Raw genomic sequence first — 19,628 nt, 5'->3', positions numbered from 1 at the left:
CACTCAAACCTGGCAGCTTTGCAAGCTACTTAATAAGTGGGTTAGAATAACATACCCAAATAAGTATATGATGCCATCAAAATCCAAAAAGCCTACTAAGTACTGTGCCTATTTTTTAGTGGCAGAAAGAGATATCTTGACCTACTACAAGATCCCTAGAAAGTTTACAAAGATGGTAGGCCAAATTTTTGTAGTAATCTTTCCCCACCTTTGGCACACCTGTGTTTCACCAAGTAGAGAGTAGTTACTGATTACTTCTCAGTCAGCATGTAATGGAAAGCATGACATTCTACAGAATGGAGAAGCAGTCAAGGTCCCTGTGGACTAGATTATGAGAGTGTGCTGGAGAGCTGATAGAACCCTGAGGTAGTGTAGTAGGGTGCCAGCTGGAGCCAAACTGCTCAGGCATTCTTTGCTAGCACATATAAAGAAAAAAATAATAATTTGCCCAGTCAATAGCTGTGTACCAGATGCCAGGGAGTGTGTTTATTTATTCTAGCAAGGAAATCACATCTGGTACAGCATCTGCACTCTGCAAGATCCATCTGTTTTCTCTAATGCCAGATAGGCAAGTCGAGTGTGGATGTTTTAGGAATGATCACCTTCATCCTTTAAATCCTTGATGATGACCCTAATCTCTGCAGTCTCTACAGGAACAAAGTGGTCTCCGGTTTTCATAGGTAGAGGTAGTGCTAGGAGTTTCACCTGGCCTTTCTTACATTATAGCCCAAACTCTACACGTCTGGGAACCAGTGAGGAAGTCTGCCAGCTGCTGAGTGTGTCGGTACCAACTCCACATTTCAGAACTGGGAAAATAATGATGGCATGAGTTCTGGGGTGAGTGGTAGCTGGAAGTGAGCACAGACTCCGTTAATCATGTGACTTCTATAAGCCCCTACTCCGCATGGTGGAACACAGTACCATTTTGGGTCTCCAGGAACGAGAGTCATTTCAGAGCCATATCCAACAATCCCACAAAGTTCTGGTTATTTCCCCTTCCTCAGTGTATACCCTGGTAATTTGTTGCAGGTTTTTATAGTATAAATTTATAGCTGTGTAGCAAGGTCCTTCCTCAAAGGGGCTTGGCTTTCTTGAATACAAGAGGTTCTAGGTCTGTGTCCTGGCTCAAGTTTGGGAATTGATTGAGGAGTTGCATTTTTCTATTTTATAGCTTTGCTGCTTATACAGATCAAGTAGCACTTGGTAGCTTTCTAACTATTTCTCTCTTAGAAACACCGTGATCAAACACCAGTGATCTCTGCAGGTCAGACTATTCTGATTTCAGCTTTTGCTCGCTGCCCATTTTGACAGTCATGCGCATCTCATCTTTTGTTAAGTACTGTCACTGAGCCCCTGCCACTCTGAGATACTATCATCCCCATTCAATTTAGGAACCCATTTCTTGGATGACAACATTGCCCATTGTCATTCCTGGTCTTCAGAGAGTAGCTACTATAGAGCTCTTCAAGGATGCTGCTGGTCCTTTCAACCAGTGTATCTCTCAAAGACTTGGTGAAGGCAGTGCCCTTTGGGTCCTACCAAGTGATGTAGTTACAAGTGGGTGAGCAGGTTGTACGTGATAAATCCAGTTCAGCATTCCTATCTGCTGAAGTCTTTGGATAGTTCCCTCTCCACCAAGGAGTTATGGCATCTCAGTTTCATGTAGTGTAGGTTACCTTGGGGACCAGGCTTCCGCCAACCAACTGAACATACTATTAGAGGCATTTTCAGCCGTTTGAGCTAGCACAGAGAATCCAGAATCTTGGTTTAGTGTGCCCATATCAATAAATTTGATCTAACATTATATTCCATCTAAGCTGACTCAATACCCTCAGCATCCATTTCCATACATACTCCCTGGTTTCATCTATGTAAATTGGAATTATCTTGCATATCTTTTGATATAAATGGTACTTCTTTCTAGGTTACAATTTATACCTCACACTGGATTCTGCTGGGACTTGATTCTGGTCATAGGTCTACAAGCAAGAGGTAAATGGAGCAGGGTCCTTAGGAAGGGCAAAAGTCCCTTGCAAAATGCTATCTTGGGTGAGGCCCTTACTGATTTTTCAGGCAAAGAGAGAGCTAACCTCATTAGGCAAGGGAGGAAAGGCTATTACTATTGGTAAAGAAGACTGCAGCACAAGGTCCTAAGCCTCAGCTTCATCAAAATACCCATATATCCTCATCCCAATTTTCAGGCCCCTACTCCTTCCCAATCGGGCCCTAACTTTAACAGAAGAGACTCTGTAAGGTTGGGAATTCAATTTGCATTGTAACATTGCCACCCATAGGATTAGACTTTGATTTAGTTTTCAGAAATTCCATTTCTGGGGCAATAGGAGATAAAAGTTTTCTTTCACTGTTGTTGAAGAAGCTTTCTGGATCTTCATCTAATCCTTGAGCTTGGAATTTAAAGTTCTCAATATAAGTTTTTCTCTCCTCCAGAAATTCAAATTCCAGGCCCCACCCCAGACCACAGACTTAGAGACTCAGGGGGTGGGGCTCAGGAGTCCGTAGTTTAACAGATGCTCCAGGTGATTCTTATATACCCTCAACTTTGAGAACCACTGATGTAGAACAGCACCTTCAAAATTCTCAGAGAAAATTATTTTCAGCTGAGAATTCTAAACCGAGACAGTTAGTATGAACAAATAAAGACTTATTCAAACATACAGGACTCAAAATTTACCTCCCTTGTGTTCTTCCTTCAAAAGCAATTGGTTCCTGGAAAAGAAGGAAGTGAACAAAAAGGAAGCAGTGAAGTGGAAGACAAAGGACCTAGGAAATATGGAAGCCAAGAGCCCAAGGCAGAAAGGAGGATTTCCAAGATGGTAGTAAAGAGATGTTTCTGGCTGGCATCTTTGTAACAGAGAGAAGTGTATCACTTCAGGGAGGGACATGAGGCCAAAAGAATGACTCCAAGATAAAAATGTAGTTGATAAATCTGACCTTCCAAAGTATAATACTTCTAGGTATAAAAATCTCTCAGGTGGGGCTTCCCTGGTGGCGCAGTGGTTGAGAGTCCGCCTGCTGATGCAGGGGACACGGGTTCATGCCCCGGTCTGGGAAGATCCCACATGTCGCGGAGCGGCTGGGCCTGTGAGCCATGGCTGCTGGGCCTGCGCGTCCGGAACCTGTGCTCCGCAGCGGGAGAGGCCACAGCAGTGAGAGGCCCGTGTACCGCAAAAAAAAAAAAAATCTCTCAGGTGGAGCAGGTAAAAAAATATTGATAGTTATTTTTAAAAATTGAAAATAAAAAGTAAATTATTTATTCTAGGAAATCCAAAATTTATACAAGAAAGAAAACATTATTTTAGCTTATCAGTAAATATACTATTAGCCTAAATACATTAATAGAAACACTAACTTCGATAATTCAGAATTTTCAAATGAAGATTTTGGTAGTATGAGGGGATGAGAAGTAAGTTAGGAGGTGCTATGGCAGCTAAACCCTTATCCTAATAGGAAATCAGGACATAATATACAATATTGATAAATCAAATCAAAAAGCAATTTCTTCATATTATTTAGATATATAAAGAATAAGTACTTTTGATAAAAGCCTTTAAAATAATTAAAAATGACTACCTCTAAAAACAAGTGGAATGGTGAAGGGTAGTACAGGATTTGACTGTCATTGAAAAACTCTTGATAATTTTTTAAGCAAAATTATGTACATATAATGTATAAATAAATATTAAAATGAGTAAAGAAGAAATTCTCTGATCTGACAAAGCATAATGCAAATACATATAATTTACCATATATGCATTGGCTGTGTGCAAAGCATAGTAGTCATAGGGGACAGTGAGATTTATAAAATCAGTCTCTGCCTTTTAGGAGCACATACTTTTTTCAGAGAATTGAAACAAATATCTAAAGCACTGGAACTGCAGATAAGACTAAAGGATGAAGACCAGGGGAATTCTACAACCTCCACTGCCCATTCCAGCCTGTGAAGCCCCAGTAATTGTGAAATTCTGGCGTACCCCAAACATAAAACACTTACTTGTGTCATTAATCTGATTGCCCCAGTGTTGTTTCTGTAGATGCTATAAGACAAGAGAAAGAATCATAAATTCAGTCACTTCTGCCATACGTGAGTTTTACGTGTGTACATACATGTGAGGTGTGTGTATATATGTATGTGTGTATATGAATATATACACATATATATAAACCTTCACATACAATTTTAATTTTTTCTTACTTAGAATATGTAATGAGAGTTCCTGACAAATGGCAAATAAAGACTAGCCTAGATTAAACATAAGGACTGTTAAGCAAGTATTACTGACCTGAGCTAATTTTCTACTGTTCTTATGTTGCTACTGTCCCATTTCCTGTGGAAGTACAAATTTTAAGTATAAAGCTTTTATTTAGTCTTCTGTGAAATTCAAAGAAACTGCAGGTCACAATGGTATTTGATGAGAATACTTAAGAGGAAAGAATCTTTCAACATAGTTACAATGAGTATTCAAAAGCTCTGCTTTGGTTATTACACTTTGCAGTGAGAAAAGAAAGGCCAGAGAATATTTCTATTCTGGTAGCCAGGAGCACAGTGAAAGAAGAGCATGTACAGATACCAGGGCAAAGGCATTATTAACTTCATGTATGTTACGTTCCCTGTTATTAGAAATTCCAGTTCTTTTCCTTAATGTTTAACTATAACATTGCTTTTGTTTAATCCTTTTATAGATTCTTTATATATTTGGGAAATTTACCATTTCTATTTAATGAGCACTGAAAAACTGATTGGAAGCTCTGTGTGTGGGGGGGTTGGCCTTGATAGTGGGTGGGCTTCAGTATCCAGGATAACTGGTCACCAAGCTGGCATTTTTCTTGGGACACCATCAAATGTTAGTATCTAGAATTTTTTCCTCTAGGGCTTTTTAAGTTACTGGAAAAGACGAGTCCTTCAGTCCTGCATGGTAGCATATGCCTGGCTGCTGGCTGTCTGGGAACAGGGTGGAGATGGGGGCTAGGTTCTCATGCTGAATGTGCAGACATTCATCCAGTCCTGCTGTGTTCAGCCCTGCACCAATATGCTAAAGTTTAGTGCTTATCAGGTTCAGCTGTGCCAGCGACTTGGGCTACTGGCACAGGAGTACGTGCTTTCATGTGGTTGCTGGAGGAGAAGACCTCCGAGCCTGGAGTGGGGTTCTGATGGCTCTGTGTATAGATTTTTCAATTTCCCAGTTTTCAGCCACACCTACACTTACTGTGGTAACTGGTACCTCCTAATCCAGAGCTTCTCTGGGGATCTACAGGGTGTTTCAGCTTCTTCTAAGCATATTTCTGTGTAAGTATTGAAGACAAAAAGTTCTCTGTTCTACTCTGTTCAGTTACCACACCACCATCTGCCTTTTGCTTTGAAACATTTTTAAAAATCTCTTATCTATTGATGTATCTTTCATTCATACTTCTTGTCCTTTTGAGTTGTACATTTTATTTTATTTTATTTATTTATTTATTTTTTTCAACCAGTACGCAGGGCCTCTCACTGCTGTGGCCTCTCCCGTTAAGGAGCACAGGCTCCAGACGCGCAGGCTCCGGACGCGCAGGCTCAGCAGCCGTGGCTCACGGGCCCAGCCGCTCCGCGGCATGTGGGATCTTCCCAGACCAGGGCACGAACCCGTGTCCCTTGCATCGGCAGGCGGACTCCCAACCACTGCGCCACCAGGGAAGCCCTACATTTTATTTTTAACAATCCCTTTACTGTCATTTCAGTGTAATTTTGAGGTAGTGGTTTGGTCCTGTTTAACCAGAAATCCAGGAACTGTTTGTTCGTCACTGTCTCTCCAGTGCCTGGCTCATAGTAGGCTCTGAAATAAATATTTGATGGATGAATAATTGAGTGACTTGAGTTAGAAGTTTTTACAATGGCAGTAAAGTGTTGTGGCTATATATACACATGTAACAACCTTAAAAAGCATCTTTTAAATTATGGTTTTGTTTTGGCTCTGTTCCATTTTTTGTTTTAGTTCCTCAACATGGTCGAGAAAACTACGTGTTTTAAAGTGTGTGCTACCTTCAGGATGGATATGTTTGTTTACTTGGTCAAGCACAGTTATCGCTGTTACCTTAGGCTTAATATACACATTTGCCTAAGGTACACATTTATAATTTTTCTCTAGAGATAGAATCGTATTGAGGCTGATTTATGTAGTAAGCACAGTCTTTATTCTTATTTGGATGTATATTTAGGTAGTTATAAAGAGACTTGTGGTGATTATGGTGTAAAGCTACCACTGCCTCTTTTTCCATTGGCCCTTTGTGGTTAATAAAGTTTGGGAGTCACTGGATTAGTGGGGCATCTTATCCAGGTATGTTTTGCATTCCAAAGTCAACATGTGAGGATGGGTAACATATAGTAGAGACAAAGAAATTAAGCTATAACAGTGAAAGTGTTACAGATAATATTTGTAAGAGTTAATATTTAATAGTACAGTTAATATTTTGAACAAACAAATATTTTGAACTGTAAGAGTTAATATTTAATAGTACAGTTAATATTTTGAACAAACAAGAATATTCTCCTTCTTCATAAGGTTAGCCCTGGACCACAAATTGGGGATTGTAGAGAGATACGAGTATAGTAGAGAGCCCATGATTTGGCTACCGTGCTGGATCTTGGGTCTCGTAAATGGGATGCTTCTACCCTCAATACTATAGGAAATGAATAAATGAACTTTTAGCATTTACCCCTAAGATCAATGAGTAATTGTAAATTCAGATAATGAGAAAATTACAGCATTGTCTTAAACTACTGTGCACCACCCCCCTCAATCTTAGGGATTTATTAAAGGAATCTACCCAGAAATCCAAAGAGAGTTATTTCTAATTAAAGAGATTAAAGCTACCTCTCCAGTAAAGAAGTAAGAACCTACATAACAGAAGTGGGTTAGGAAGATAGTAGATAAAGGAAGTCCTTTACAGAAAACTCCAGGGTCACAGAAATTAAGAAGTTGGGGGTTAGGATAAGAGAAAGGTGATAAACTTTTTGGAGCAAGAAAACGAAATGTTTTCTAGAATACATTATTCATGCCTGAATATTTTCCTAGTGATCATCTTTATTTCTTGGTTGACATCTATCAAGTTGCTGACATACAAGGCTTAGGGAGAAGAAATTGAGAAGATAGAAGTATTTGTATCAGAAAATAAAGGGTGGAATTGGGTGCATGGGAAAGAAGAGAGAATAGGAGAAGCAAAGAGAGCTTTAGAAAAGAAAGGAAGTCTTAAAAATATGACCAAGACATTTTACAGATAAGTTTTCTTCTCTTCTTGAATAACTTCTCCAGTAGTTATGTGGTGGGATTTCTGGGAAGAAACACAAATAAAATAGAAAGCCAGGAAACTGTTGCAGACCCTTCATTGGAAATAACCTAGTGCCTACTTGTGAAAGCAAAAGTGTCTGATTATCATGTGTTAAATAGGATACTGATTTCAAGGTTCTTTGCCACCTAGTTTTGTGCTAATGTAAAAATGGAATATGAACCTGTACCAAAGAGCTATCAAGAATACTCTCAGGAGAACCATTATTAATAAAATCTGTATTAATAGTGACTGTGGAAAGGCTATACTGCTCCTGGAAATTTAAAAGAAAAATTAACTGTAAAGTTATAATTTTTGCCTTTAAGGCAGTAATACATTTTCATTCTTTTCACTTTCACTTTATACATGAATGTCATGAAATTTCCATCGTAGTTGACTAAAAATGAAACAACAGAACAACAGTACTTTAGTGATGACTAGGCTAGAGACTTAAATATTTTTAAAGGGTTAAAAAAAGCAGAAAACTGGTCCTTCATGATGAAAAGTAAGAAGTCAAATGTTATTTACAAAACTCATTCCCATTCATTTTTTTGTGTTTTGGGCTTGTTTTCAGGCAAAAGGACTGCTATGGAAGATGGAAGTCTTTGTGCGTTTTCCAGAGTGTGTTTCCAAGCCCATCAGTGAAACATGATACCGCTGCTCTGTGTTGAAATACTTGAAGAACACCTACATCTCTGCCGGCGCCTTCCATCCTGCTGAAACCATGGTATTCTCTGCAGTGTTGACTGCGTCCCATACTGGGGCATCCAACACAACATTCGTAGTTTATGAAAACACCAACATGAACATTACAGTCCCTCCACCATTCCAGCATCCCGACATTGGTTCGCTGCTTAGATACAGTTTTGAAACCATGGCTCCCACCGGGATGAGTTCCTTGACACTGAATAGTACAGCTGTGCCCCCAACACCAGCAGTTTTAAAGAGCCTAAACTTGCCTCTCCAGATCATCCTTTCTGCTATAATGATATTTATTCTGTTTGTGTCTTTTCTTGGGAACTTGGTTGTGTGCCTCATGGTTTACCAAAAAGCTGCCATGCGCTCCGCCATTAACATCCTCCTGGCCAGCCTGGCTTTTGCAGACATGTTGCTTGCAGTTCTGAACATGCCCTTTGCCTTGGTCACCATTCTTACCACCAGATGGATTTTTGGGAAATTCTTCTGTAGGGTATCTGCCATGTTTTTCTGGTTGTTTGTGATAGAGGGAGTAGCCATCCTGCTCATCATTAGCATCGATAGGTTTCTTATTATAGTCCAGAGGCAGGATAAGCTGAATCCATATAGGGCTAAGGTTCTCATTGCAGTTTCTTGGGCAACTTCTTTTTGTGTAGCTTTTCCTTTGGCAGTAGGAAACCCTGACCTGCAGATACCTTCCCGAGCCCCACAGTGTGTGTTTGGGTACACAACCAATCCAGGTTACCAGGCTTATGTGATTTTGATTTCTCTCATTTCTTTCTTCCTACCCTTCCTGGTGATACTGTATTCGTTTATGGGCATACTCAATACCCTTCGGCACAATGCCTTGAGGATCCATAGCTACCCTGAAGGTATATGCCTCAGCCAGGCCAGCAAACTGGGTCTCATGAGTCTACAGAGACCCTTCCAGATGAGCATTGACATGGGCTTTAAAACACGTGCCTTCACAACCATTTTGATTCTCTTTGCTGTCTTCATTTTCTGCTGGGCCCCATTCACCACTTACAGCCTTGTGGCAACATTCAGCAAGCACTTTTACTATCAACACAACTTTTTTGAGATTAGCACCTGGCTACTCTGGCTCTGCTACCTCAAGTCTGCATTGAACCCACTGATTTACTACTGGAGGATTAAGAAATTCCATGACGCCTGCCTGGACATGATGCCTAAGTCCCTCAAGTTTTTGCCGCAGCTCCCTGGCCACACAAGGCGACGGATACGCCCCAGTGCTGTCTACGTGTGTGGGGAACATCGGACTGTGGTGTGAATATTGGAACTGCCTGACGTTTTGGGTGATGGTTGTTCTTTATCTGACTTCGAATTTTTTTCTCGTGGCTTCTCCACTTAAACTATATTGTTTTTCATAGGGTGTGTGTGTGTGTGTGTGTGTGTGTGTGTGTGTGTGCAGTGTGAAGAAAGAATGGTGATTAGTTATAAGTCTGTTACCAAGGATACACAATAGGGAAGTGATCACACGTGTTACCTCCAGGGTTCAAGAGAAATCCTTGATTTAGGGTGGGGAGATGGTTTTCTGTTCCTTTGATTGATTTTGTTTTTCTAGTAGGAATCAGGATTGTGCTTTATTGAGCCTGCAGTTACAGTGAATTGTAGGTATTCTGTATGCTGCTAAGATGCTTTGTCGAGTTTATCAATTATTTTTTTCTGGAAGACACTGCTGCTTTTTGCCATCACATTGGAGCCAAAAGCCACATACATCTCAGTAGATAAATATTTAGTTTTATTTAAAAAAATAACCCAAGGGGGTTAGTGACATTCTAAAGGTCATGAATATTTACTTTGGTGCACTTTAAGAAACAATGTACAAACTAATTCAGTCATGTTTTTCAGAATTGTTTTTATACATGACATGTTGTGCTTTAGGAAACATTGTATTATTTTTAGGAAGATAGTTTTTTTAAAATGTTTTGTCTGTATGTACAGTTTTAAAGGAGGGAACATAAAAATGAAGAACTTTTTCTAAGCACAATAGTGATTCTTTAGAGCGGTAGGGCAGAGTTGAGATAGAGCACCCTTGCGAATTTAAATGGGATGCAGTGAGGCTGTGGCTGGTGCGGGCTGTGGCGATTCCTTTTACCCAAGGATTCTCTGAGTCCAGTGGGGAGAAGGGCACCATTTACTAGACGTCTGCCATGTGCCAGGCCCTGTGCATCATTTTATCCTCACAGCATCCTGTGAGGGAAGTATTATTTCTTCCTTTTTGCAGATGAAGAAGGCAAGTCTCAGAGAGACTAACACCCTGCCCAAGGTTAGTGGTAGAGCTGGGATCCAAAACTCTGTCCGAGTCCTGAGACTGCATTTCTACTGTACCACACGGACACCTCGTTCAGGTTCAGGTTTGGACGTTTCAGAGTCAAGAGGGAACTATGTGTATCCTTTCATTTTCTTTTAGACTAAAACCTTCTTTTTAAAAATAGCTTCATTTTTTGTATTACCAAAAGAAATGTGAAACCATTACAGAAAGTCTGGAAAATAGAAAAGAAAAAATAAAATCATTTATAACTACCTTTTTAGAGCGGAACTAAAAATCTTAGGTAAGTAAGGGTATAAGGAAATAAGGCAATTTTTTGGTTTGCAAAACAAGTGACAATTACTGAGAAGTTAAATACAGCTGTATATAGGTCTTTGCCCTGTGGGTTTAGATGTTACCAGTTGTCCAGATGTGTTTCTCAATGTTCTGGACAGAACAGCATTGTTGCCCCAGTGCTTGCCCAGAGCAGAGCTGGCTATTGAAGAATGTGAATGTGCTCAGAGGTGTGTTTCCTGTAAAGAGGTGAAGATAAGCCCTGGTCTGAGCCTAGAGCAAGTTTTCATTAAGGCAGGTCTGGGGTTTCGAATTATTTTTCTCTTGATGATGTTCTGCCTCTCCCCCACCCCAGGTGCAACCAGGGCCTTTGGTGCCCTTCTCTCTCTAGTCATGGGAACACGTTATAAAACATCCCCCAGGGATGGAGCTTCAGACTATGGCCATAAGTGCTGAAAGTGTAGCCTCTTGGCTACATCATGGGCTTTATAAATAGGCAAGTTAACCTTGAACACTTTTTGGATTTATAGCATGTTTTCAGAATTATAGTGCTTTGTGACCAGTGGGAAATTAGCCACTTTTCTTCAGTTGTACAACCAGAGAGTTGGACTAGATGAATCTTCAAGGTCTTGTCCAACTCTAATGTGAGAGTAGAGATTTTTTTTTTTTTTTTTTTTTTTGGGGGTACGCGGGCCTCTCACTGTTGTGGCCTCTCCCGTTGTGGAGCACAGGCTCCGGACGCGCAGGCTCAGCGGCCATGGCTCACGGCCCCAGCCACTCCGCGGCATGTGGGATCTTCCCAGACCGGGGCACGAACCCGCGTCCCCTGCATCGGCAGGCGGACTCTCAACCACTGCGCCACCAGGGAGCCCGAGAGTAGAGATTTTTAAAGAGCCCAGCTGATATCAACTTCACTCTTTTGTCTCCAGTATTATTTTTTTACATTTTACTTCATTAGATGTTTCTTAAAATTGAATATCTGAAGAGCATATGGCACCATATCAGGAATCAGGACTTTGGAAGGTGGATGTCATCATGAAAGACCTGGGAAACCCTGCTCTTGAGGCAGCTGTCATGGTATTGGAACTCATTTTCCAGCTAACTTCTCTTTTGGGATTCAAGCATGTTATTCAACATGTTGTTTTGAGATCATCTTCTGATGATACTCGCCTACCTCTTTGGTTTCTAATTTACATTATTCACAGGCAAAATTGCTTTTATCCATAGGGATCTTATAGAACATAAACACTGTAGTAGATATTAGTAGCACATTGAAGTGTATCATGCTTTCCACTTTCAATATAAACTAGATTTCAGGCAGATATTAATAAGTATATTTGAAATTAGACTTTCTCTGAGGAAAGTCAGCATGATCTGTATTCATCTTACATATTGGCAGTAGGTCTTGAGACTCCTTTTGTGGTTGGAGCTGAAACTGAGCTTTTGTTTTCTTTGTCCTATTTTTATGAGCAATCCTTAGGTACTTTAGTGCTGCCTGGTAGGCAGTGCATCGTTTGGTGAGAGCTCTGGGGTGCCTGCTAAGAGGCTCAGTGTTTGTGAAAGACAACCGTGAGGGGCCTTTGTGAGAATTCAGCAACCACACTGAATAGCAGTTCTCTTTACACTGGATCGTCTTGATCAGATGACAGTTTACAAACCATTTTGAACGTTTTTATCATGTATACATTTTGAAAGCTTTAAAAAAAAAAGTACTGTGGTGTACCTTTGAAAAATTTAGGTGCAGTATCGTATGTTGCCTATTCTTCTATATTTGTCTGAGGGAAAAAAAATACCACTACTAGTTATCACCACTGGCTGACAAAATCAGAAATGTTTTTGGTTTTGTTTTTCCTTCTGGCGAATAAGTAAGAAGAGGAAAGAGATAATGAAATATTTGTGGTCAAAGAAAGAGTCAAAAGAAATCCCAATAGTCTGCAAGAGTGACATTCAAACTTTCATATGAATTTGTGTCTAAGTATTCCCGGGGGGCTTGTTAACAGTACAGATCCCCAGGTCCCCCAGAGGGTCTGAGATTGGGCCCACAAATGCACACTTTTATTTTGTTGAGTATTTGGCCTGATGCTGATTCAAGTGGTCTCTGGGACATACTTCAAAGAAACACTCCTGTGGAAAATATATCCACTTAAATATTGTCTGTTTTATCCAAAAAATGTTTGTTTTGTGTTGGAAGCCATTATCTCCTAGCGCATGGATAATCCGCATTGAGAGGAAAGCCTATGTATCATTGTGCCTAATTTGCTGCCACTCGTGTTAGTGCTGGATCACGCCAGTGTCAGCTTTACCGTCTTTCAACTGGCAAAATTCTGATAAACCATGTAGTTTCACAGAAGAGCAAAAAAGGTGACTTAATATTTGAAAGTCATGATTTTCAGGAGTCTGATTCCTCTAATATTTTCTTTTCTCATAGAGAGGTATCTTTATTGTATGTATCCTCCTAAAGCGTATGAGGGGAATGCAAAGATTCATCCAGTTCCTATTGCTGTGCTTATGCCAGCTGTGTTCAATGGAAGCATGAAGAACATAAAATAACCATTTTACTCTATGTATTTCTGTTGCTGACAAGGATATTTAACTTAATCTTGATCTTTGCTTTTGTTTACATGACAATATTTATGTATATATCACAGGAAAAATGTTCACTTGCTTGACATTTTACTCTTCCATGATTTTTAGTTTATGTTTAAAGGACTGTTTAATTCAAATTTATTTTCACAACCATAGTCTTCATTGAAAACTCGATTTTTATAATAAATGAAAACGTCAAAGCACATGTTTGTTATTACAAGTAAATGGTAATACAGTTCTTAGATATATATTGGTACTAGTCCTTTGTAATTTAAATTAATTTATTTTACAATAGTACCTAACCTATATGAAAAAACCACTTTGAATTTTGTGTTGCAATATTCAAAATCAAAATGTATGATTATTTGTGCATATTCTTATTACAACCAGGAAAAGAGCTCCCAATAAGAAAATGAATAAATGTTTAACATTTCTAAAAGTGAAGTTTTTTTAAAAGGACTGCTTCATTTATCTTAGAAAAAATTGTCATGAATAATACTTTCTGTTAAATTAAAATCTGGGTTTAGTTTCAAATCCTGCTTCCTTTGGGTTTTTATTTTCAAATTAGCTTTTAAAGCCTGTATGTGTATTCTAGTTTTAGAAATTCTCAGAGTAATTAAGGATGAAATGAAACTTGGCAAAAGACTATCAGTATTAAGAGACAGTTTTAAGACATTCTGTCTAGGAGAGTTATAAAAATTTTCCTGCTAAGTCATTTGAAATTAGATTGTCACTGGCAAAGCAGTGACAATGTTTGCTTCTATTTTGATGAAATGATTTCTTATTGCACTTCCTTTTCTAAAATCTAAGGCCTTTCTAAAACCTACTTTTAAATCTTAAGGAAATATCATTTATATGAGTTTCAACTTTTTTGCCAATTAGACATGAGGGTTTTATTTTCTCTTCTTTTTCACTTATATGCAATAGCTAAATATATTTATTTTTAAATTATAAAAGGTTGATTTACAAAGGAAGGTTGTTATTGAATCTATTATACATCTGATAGTTCTTTCTGAAATGGAAAGGTGAGAAAGAAATAGCAAAATAGAGGAACCTGTTGAATTAAAAGAATTTTCACATCTATCATGAAAATAATGAACCCCACTCAACTTATTCATAATAAAGAGAACCTTTAGGAGAAGTTTCTACCTTCTATGTCAAGGTGCAGTCAATTAGATTTAATGCAAAAAGAAACAAAAATTTCATGGCTATCTCAGCATTTAACCCAGGGAAGCAGAACTAGTAGAAGATATTTATTAAGAGATTTATTGCAAGAATTGGCTTACATGATTGTGGGGCTGGCTGGGCAGATCTAAAGGCCAGAGGACAGGCTGTCTCGCAGGACAGGCTGGGAATCACAGGCACAAACTGAAGCTTGCTGTCCACAGGTGGAATTTCTTTTTCCTCAGAAAAGCTTCAGTCCTGCTTTTGACCTTTCAACTGGTTGAATCAGACCCACTCAGATTATCTAGGATAATCTCTTAGTTAATGTGGACTGACTGTAGACTTTAATCACATCTATGAAATACCTTCACAGCAACACCTAGATTAGTGTTTGATGGAGTAACTAGGGACTGTAGCCTGGCGAAAGGGACACATCCAAAGACGGTCACAGTGATGACATCCAAATGTAAAATATAATAAAATTGGGACTTCCCTGGCAGTCCAGTGGTTAACACTCTGAGCTTCCACTGCTGGAGGGCCCAGGTTCGATCCTCGGTTGGGGAACTAAGATCCTACATGTTGCATGATGTGGCAAGAAAATTTTTAAAAATGATAATTAATAAAATATAAATTTAAAAAATAAAATATAATAAAATCCTTCTATGATGCTGTAGTGGTAGTATAAAAAACTAAGTCGCATAAATCTCAGTGTTGAGATTAATATAATGACCAAGATAAGTTTGTTGAAGAGGATGGGAAACATATTCTGACTGCATTATATTCAAATTCACATAATCACAAGGCACAATATTTATCTCTGGATTTCACTGTAGCTATTGTGAAAGTTCTCAAAAGGAAGTAATAATCAACTGATTAGATGATTATGTAAATTAACTTTCTTCCTACGTAAATTTTATTTGTGATACTTGCCAAGGATGATGCCTTTCTTCTAAGAAATTTGAAAGCATAATTAAAACAGTATTAACTCTCAGCATAAAAATATGCTAATAGTAAATAATAATAATAATGATGATGACGGGTGCTATTTTTTGTCCACTTATTGTAGTCAAAATACCCTTTATCTATTTTAATCCACAGTATTTTCTCCTTTTTCCAACTGAGGAAAACTATGCTCCCAAGAGATTAAGTAACTTTTTCAGGTAATAGCTTAGATTCAAATCTAGGCCTAATGCCACAGTTCAGAGTTTTCTAGACCACATTCCCCTGTTATTCCCCGATAACAGAACTGAGTTTCTTTTTAACGTCTTTATTGGAGTATAATTGCTTTACAATGGTGTGTTAGTTTCTGCTTTATAACAAAGTGAATCAGTTATACATATACATATGTTCCCATATCTCTTCCCTCTTCAGAACTGAGTTTCTAGTGAGACCAACTTACTAAGCATCATACTAGATGATGATTCCTCTCTATGCATTAGGTAAATAATCATAACAGAAAAACCTATACGTAAAGTTGTGGATATTAACACAAAACCTAGGTTAGTTTGTTCTTGATTTTAAGTCATTAAGTAGATTTGGCTAAATCAGAATTGAGACTGTCAAGCTGTCTGGGCCCCAGGGAGCCTTGGGTACACCAAAGCCCACTTGGATTCTAATGTCACAGAACTTTCAAAAACTTGCTGACTGTGGCAGAAATTTTGGGAATGCTTAGATACCCAGACAGTTTCTTAGATTGCATAGATCTCACAACCCCTTTTGGAAAGTTTCACCCTGATGCACATTTGGGGTTCGATTATGTACCGATTTGTCTGAAGTACTACGGGTTTTATCTGTAGTAGCCAAGACTTTGGAAGAGAAGGTGGAGGTGATAAAGTCAGGGGCCCTGGGGTCCTCCTGCCAGCTTTGACACTCCTGCTGTGCTGCCGACCAGGACTCCTTCAGCCTGACATAAAATGGCAGGGTTTTAACATGCCTGTAAACTCATGATTGGTATAGTAATTAGAATTCCTTAGTTGATTGCATCATTTGTACAAAAAAAAAAAAACCAAAAAACTTTGTTACCGTAGTTTGTCATGCATTTTTGCAAATGATGAAAAAAATTTAATTGTATAATTTATCTTATTGATCATCTGTTCGGGTACACTTACATTTGAAATTTTGTAATAGTAAATACTGTGAAACTACAGGATCCGTGGTTGGTTGGATTCTTGCCAGAGGAGCCGGAGGGCCGACTGTAAGTTCTACAAGGATTTCCCACCTCCTGGAGGGTGGAGATCCCAAACCCCCTGTTCAAGGGTCAGCTGTATTCCCTAATAAGCAGATGAGGAAACAGGTTTAAATAATTAAATGACTTTCCCAAATTCTTGCAGCAGTTAGGAGGCAGAACCAGGATTCAAACCCAGCTGGACATCTCTCAGCTTTAGAGCTCTTAAACACTGCGAGTCAGTGGGATTTTACTGTCACAGAGAGAAGGGCTGGTAAGTGAGCTTGCGAGCTTTGGAAAAAACCAGTAACCAAGTAAACAAAGGTCAGATAAATGATCCTGGAAAGGCTCTTAATCAAATAGATACATTTTTATTAGTAGAAAGAAGAAAAATAGAATGTTTACTTTTTTTTTTTTTTTTTTTTTGCGGTACGCGGGCCTCTCACTGTTGCGGCCTCTTCCGTTGCCGAGCACAGGCTCCGAACGCGCAGGCTCAGCGGCCATGGCTCACGGGCCCAGCCGCTCCGCAGCACGTGGGATCTTCCCGGACCGGGGCACGAATCCTCGTACCCTGCATCGGCAGGCGGACTCTCAACCACTGCGCCACCAGGGAAGCCCGAATGTTTACATTTTTAAGAAAACAGTTTTTTTTATTTCATCACTCAAGATTTACCACTGAAAACAGCTGAGCTTGTGGAGAAAGGCACACAGCCAGGTCAATGTGAGGAGGCCAGGAGCAAGTGCTTCCCAGTGCGCGGGCAAGCAGTTTATTCTCATTTCGGACATAATCTCTGAGGGGGCATAAGCTGGGTCTACACACCCCAAACTTCTCTGGTAACTATTGCTATCGCTATCACTTTTGCTTTTCTGGACTTAACACTGGAAGAACTTTTTCTTCAGGGGTGCTGGGGACTCCTTGGGAAACTGTTAGTACCTAGGGAATTTCACTGTGCTCTCACCGCCTCTTCCAGGATTTATCTAATGAGCAAAGTAACTGCAAATGGCACGGAAGACATTTCCCTCTGACAGGAAGAAAGATGGAGTCTTCTTGTATGACTTACCCAAAGGTATTTGTAGTCTTAAATGCGGTGATTAACTTGGATTGCAAGACATCACAGTATTTTATGTTAATCTGTGTGAAGGCTACTATTGCCAAGTAACAGGTTCTGTTAGATCTCTCTCCAGGGCAAAAGGCTTCTCGTGAAAACATTTACAGTAAAATAAGATGCACATTGAAGGAAAAATAGAGAAATAGAGAAATGTAATCTGACAGAGATGTGATGACAACCAAAAAAAAAAAAATCAGCTCAGTCTTGATTTCTAGCCCTACCTTTCCCCCTGGAGTTCTCATCTTTCTCTTCCACTAGGCACTAAACTCCCTGAGGGCAGGGCCCTGTGCTTGTTTATTATTTCTCCAGCACCTAGCATGGTGGCTCACAGAGAAGGGCGATTCTCAAAAGTCTGGAAATGGACCTTTTGATAATAGAATGTTGATGGTTAAAATCATAATGGACTTACCCAAACCAAGTAGCAAGTGCTAAGATCAGCACACAGGGCTTCAGTCTCCAAGTCCAGTAACCTCACCACTATATAAACCTGCTTCCTTGACTTAGAGGAGAAAGTAATCAGAAGGTTTTCTGACACTGAGTTTAGGCCAGTTTAGGAGACAAGTGTGTGGAGTGGACAGAACTGCTAAATTTTTTTTTTCAACGTCTTTATTGGAGTATAATTGCTTTACAATGTTGTGTTAGTTTCGGCTGTATAACAAAGTGAGTCAGCTATATGTATACATATATCCCCATATCCCCTCCCTGTTGCGTCTCCCTCCCACCCTCCCCATCCCACCCCTCTAGGTGGTCACAAAGCACTGAGCTGATCTCCCTGTGCTATGCGGCTGCTTCCCTCTAGCTATCTCTTTTACATTTGGTAGTGTGTATATGTCCATGCCACTCTCTCACTTCATCCCAGCTTACCCTTCCCCCTCCCCGTGTCCTCAAGTCTATTCTCTACGTCTGCGTCTTTATTCCTGTCCTGCCCCTAGATTCATCAGAACCATTTTTTTTAGATTCTGTATATATGTGTTAGCATACGATATTTTTCTCTTTTTGACTTACTTCACTCTGTAGGACAGACTCTAGGTCCATCCACCTCACTACAAATAACTCAGTTTCGTTTCTTTTTATGGCTGAGTAATATTCCATTGTATATATGTGCCACATCTTCTTTATCCATTCATCTGTCAGTGGACACTTAGGTTGCTTCCATGTCCTGGCTATTGTAAATAGTGCTGCAGTGAACATTGGGGTGCATGTCTCTTTTTGAACTATGGTTTTCTCAGGATATATGCCAGTAGTGGGATGAGATGCTAAATTTTTATTTGTTAAACCTGGCAACCCTGAGAGTAGTGCACATATGTATACAGTTTTTTGACCCTATAATGTGCAAGTCGTGGCATGTTCCTCTTGTTTATGAGGCTGGTCTGTGACTACATCTTGTGGTCTTGACTAAATATGCTGGGGTAGAGGAGGACGTGACTCCTGGTGCAGCTGAGGAGCAGATACAGATGGACGGATAACAGAAGTAAAAGGTGTGTTTTGTAACTGTTTTGTGTAATCTCAGTTTGTTGGTAAATGACTGGTGATGGTGATATGGACAAGATGTATTCAATAACCACCTCCATCAGGGAAATTTTGGTCGGGAAAAGTTTTCAATTGCTAGAATTAGACATCCATGTGTTGAATGCCATTTCAACACTTGCAACAGAAATTTGGAGTTTAAAGCACTTTCACCATAGTTTTGGCAGGACTGGGAACACATTTTTTTTTCAGCTGTTCTTCCTGATGGGTGCTATAAATAGCTTTGGGGAAGTATATAATTATCTCAAAGTAGAAGCTAAAGATAAAAAGCTGCTTGAGATTTTAAAGGAACATTTAATAGGTGTTATTATGTAACATTTATTAAGTATGCTCACTGTGCTCATTGTCTTTGCCAGGAAGAAACTAGGAATAAAAAGTCAATCCAAGATGTGACATGTATAAATAGACCAAAAGGTATATTAACATGGTGCCAGAACAAAGGGTTGATTCAATAAAAAAGATAATTTGGGAAACAAAAAAGGCAGCCAGATCAGTACAGTGT

At 39.4% G+C, this 19,628-nt stretch overlaps 1 protein-coding gene and 1 pseudogene across 1 annotated transcript; both read left to right on the top strand.

The window, feature by feature from the left end:
• LOC149747861 (uncharacterized) overlaps window positions 1-19,628 on the top strand; it is a 174,601-nt pseudogene that overhangs the window by 45,989 nt on the left and 108,984 nt on the right.
• GPR63 (G protein-coupled receptor 63) lies at window positions 6,484-13,613 on the top strand. The gene has a single exon (XM_089921875.1). The coding sequence runs from the start codon at window positions 8,042-8,044 to the stop codon at window positions 9,299-9,301; it is 1,260 nt and encodes a 419-aa protein (XP_089778001.1). The 5' UTR covers window positions 6,484-8,041; the 3' UTR covers window positions 9,302-13,613.

This window comes from Delphinapterus leucas, chromosome 12, assembly GCF_059928025.1.
Source record: "Delphinapterus leucas isolate spDelLeu-1000000601 "Yukka" chromosome 12, BTC_Dleu_Yukka2, whole genome shotgun sequence".
In the NCBI taxonomy this organism is placed as follows: Eukaryota; Metazoa; Chordata; class Mammalia; order Artiodactyla; family Monodontidae; genus Delphinapterus; species Delphinapterus leucas.
The sequence above is the reverse complement of the archived record's forward strand: the minus strand, read 5'-3'. Positions and strand labels throughout refer to the sequence as shown.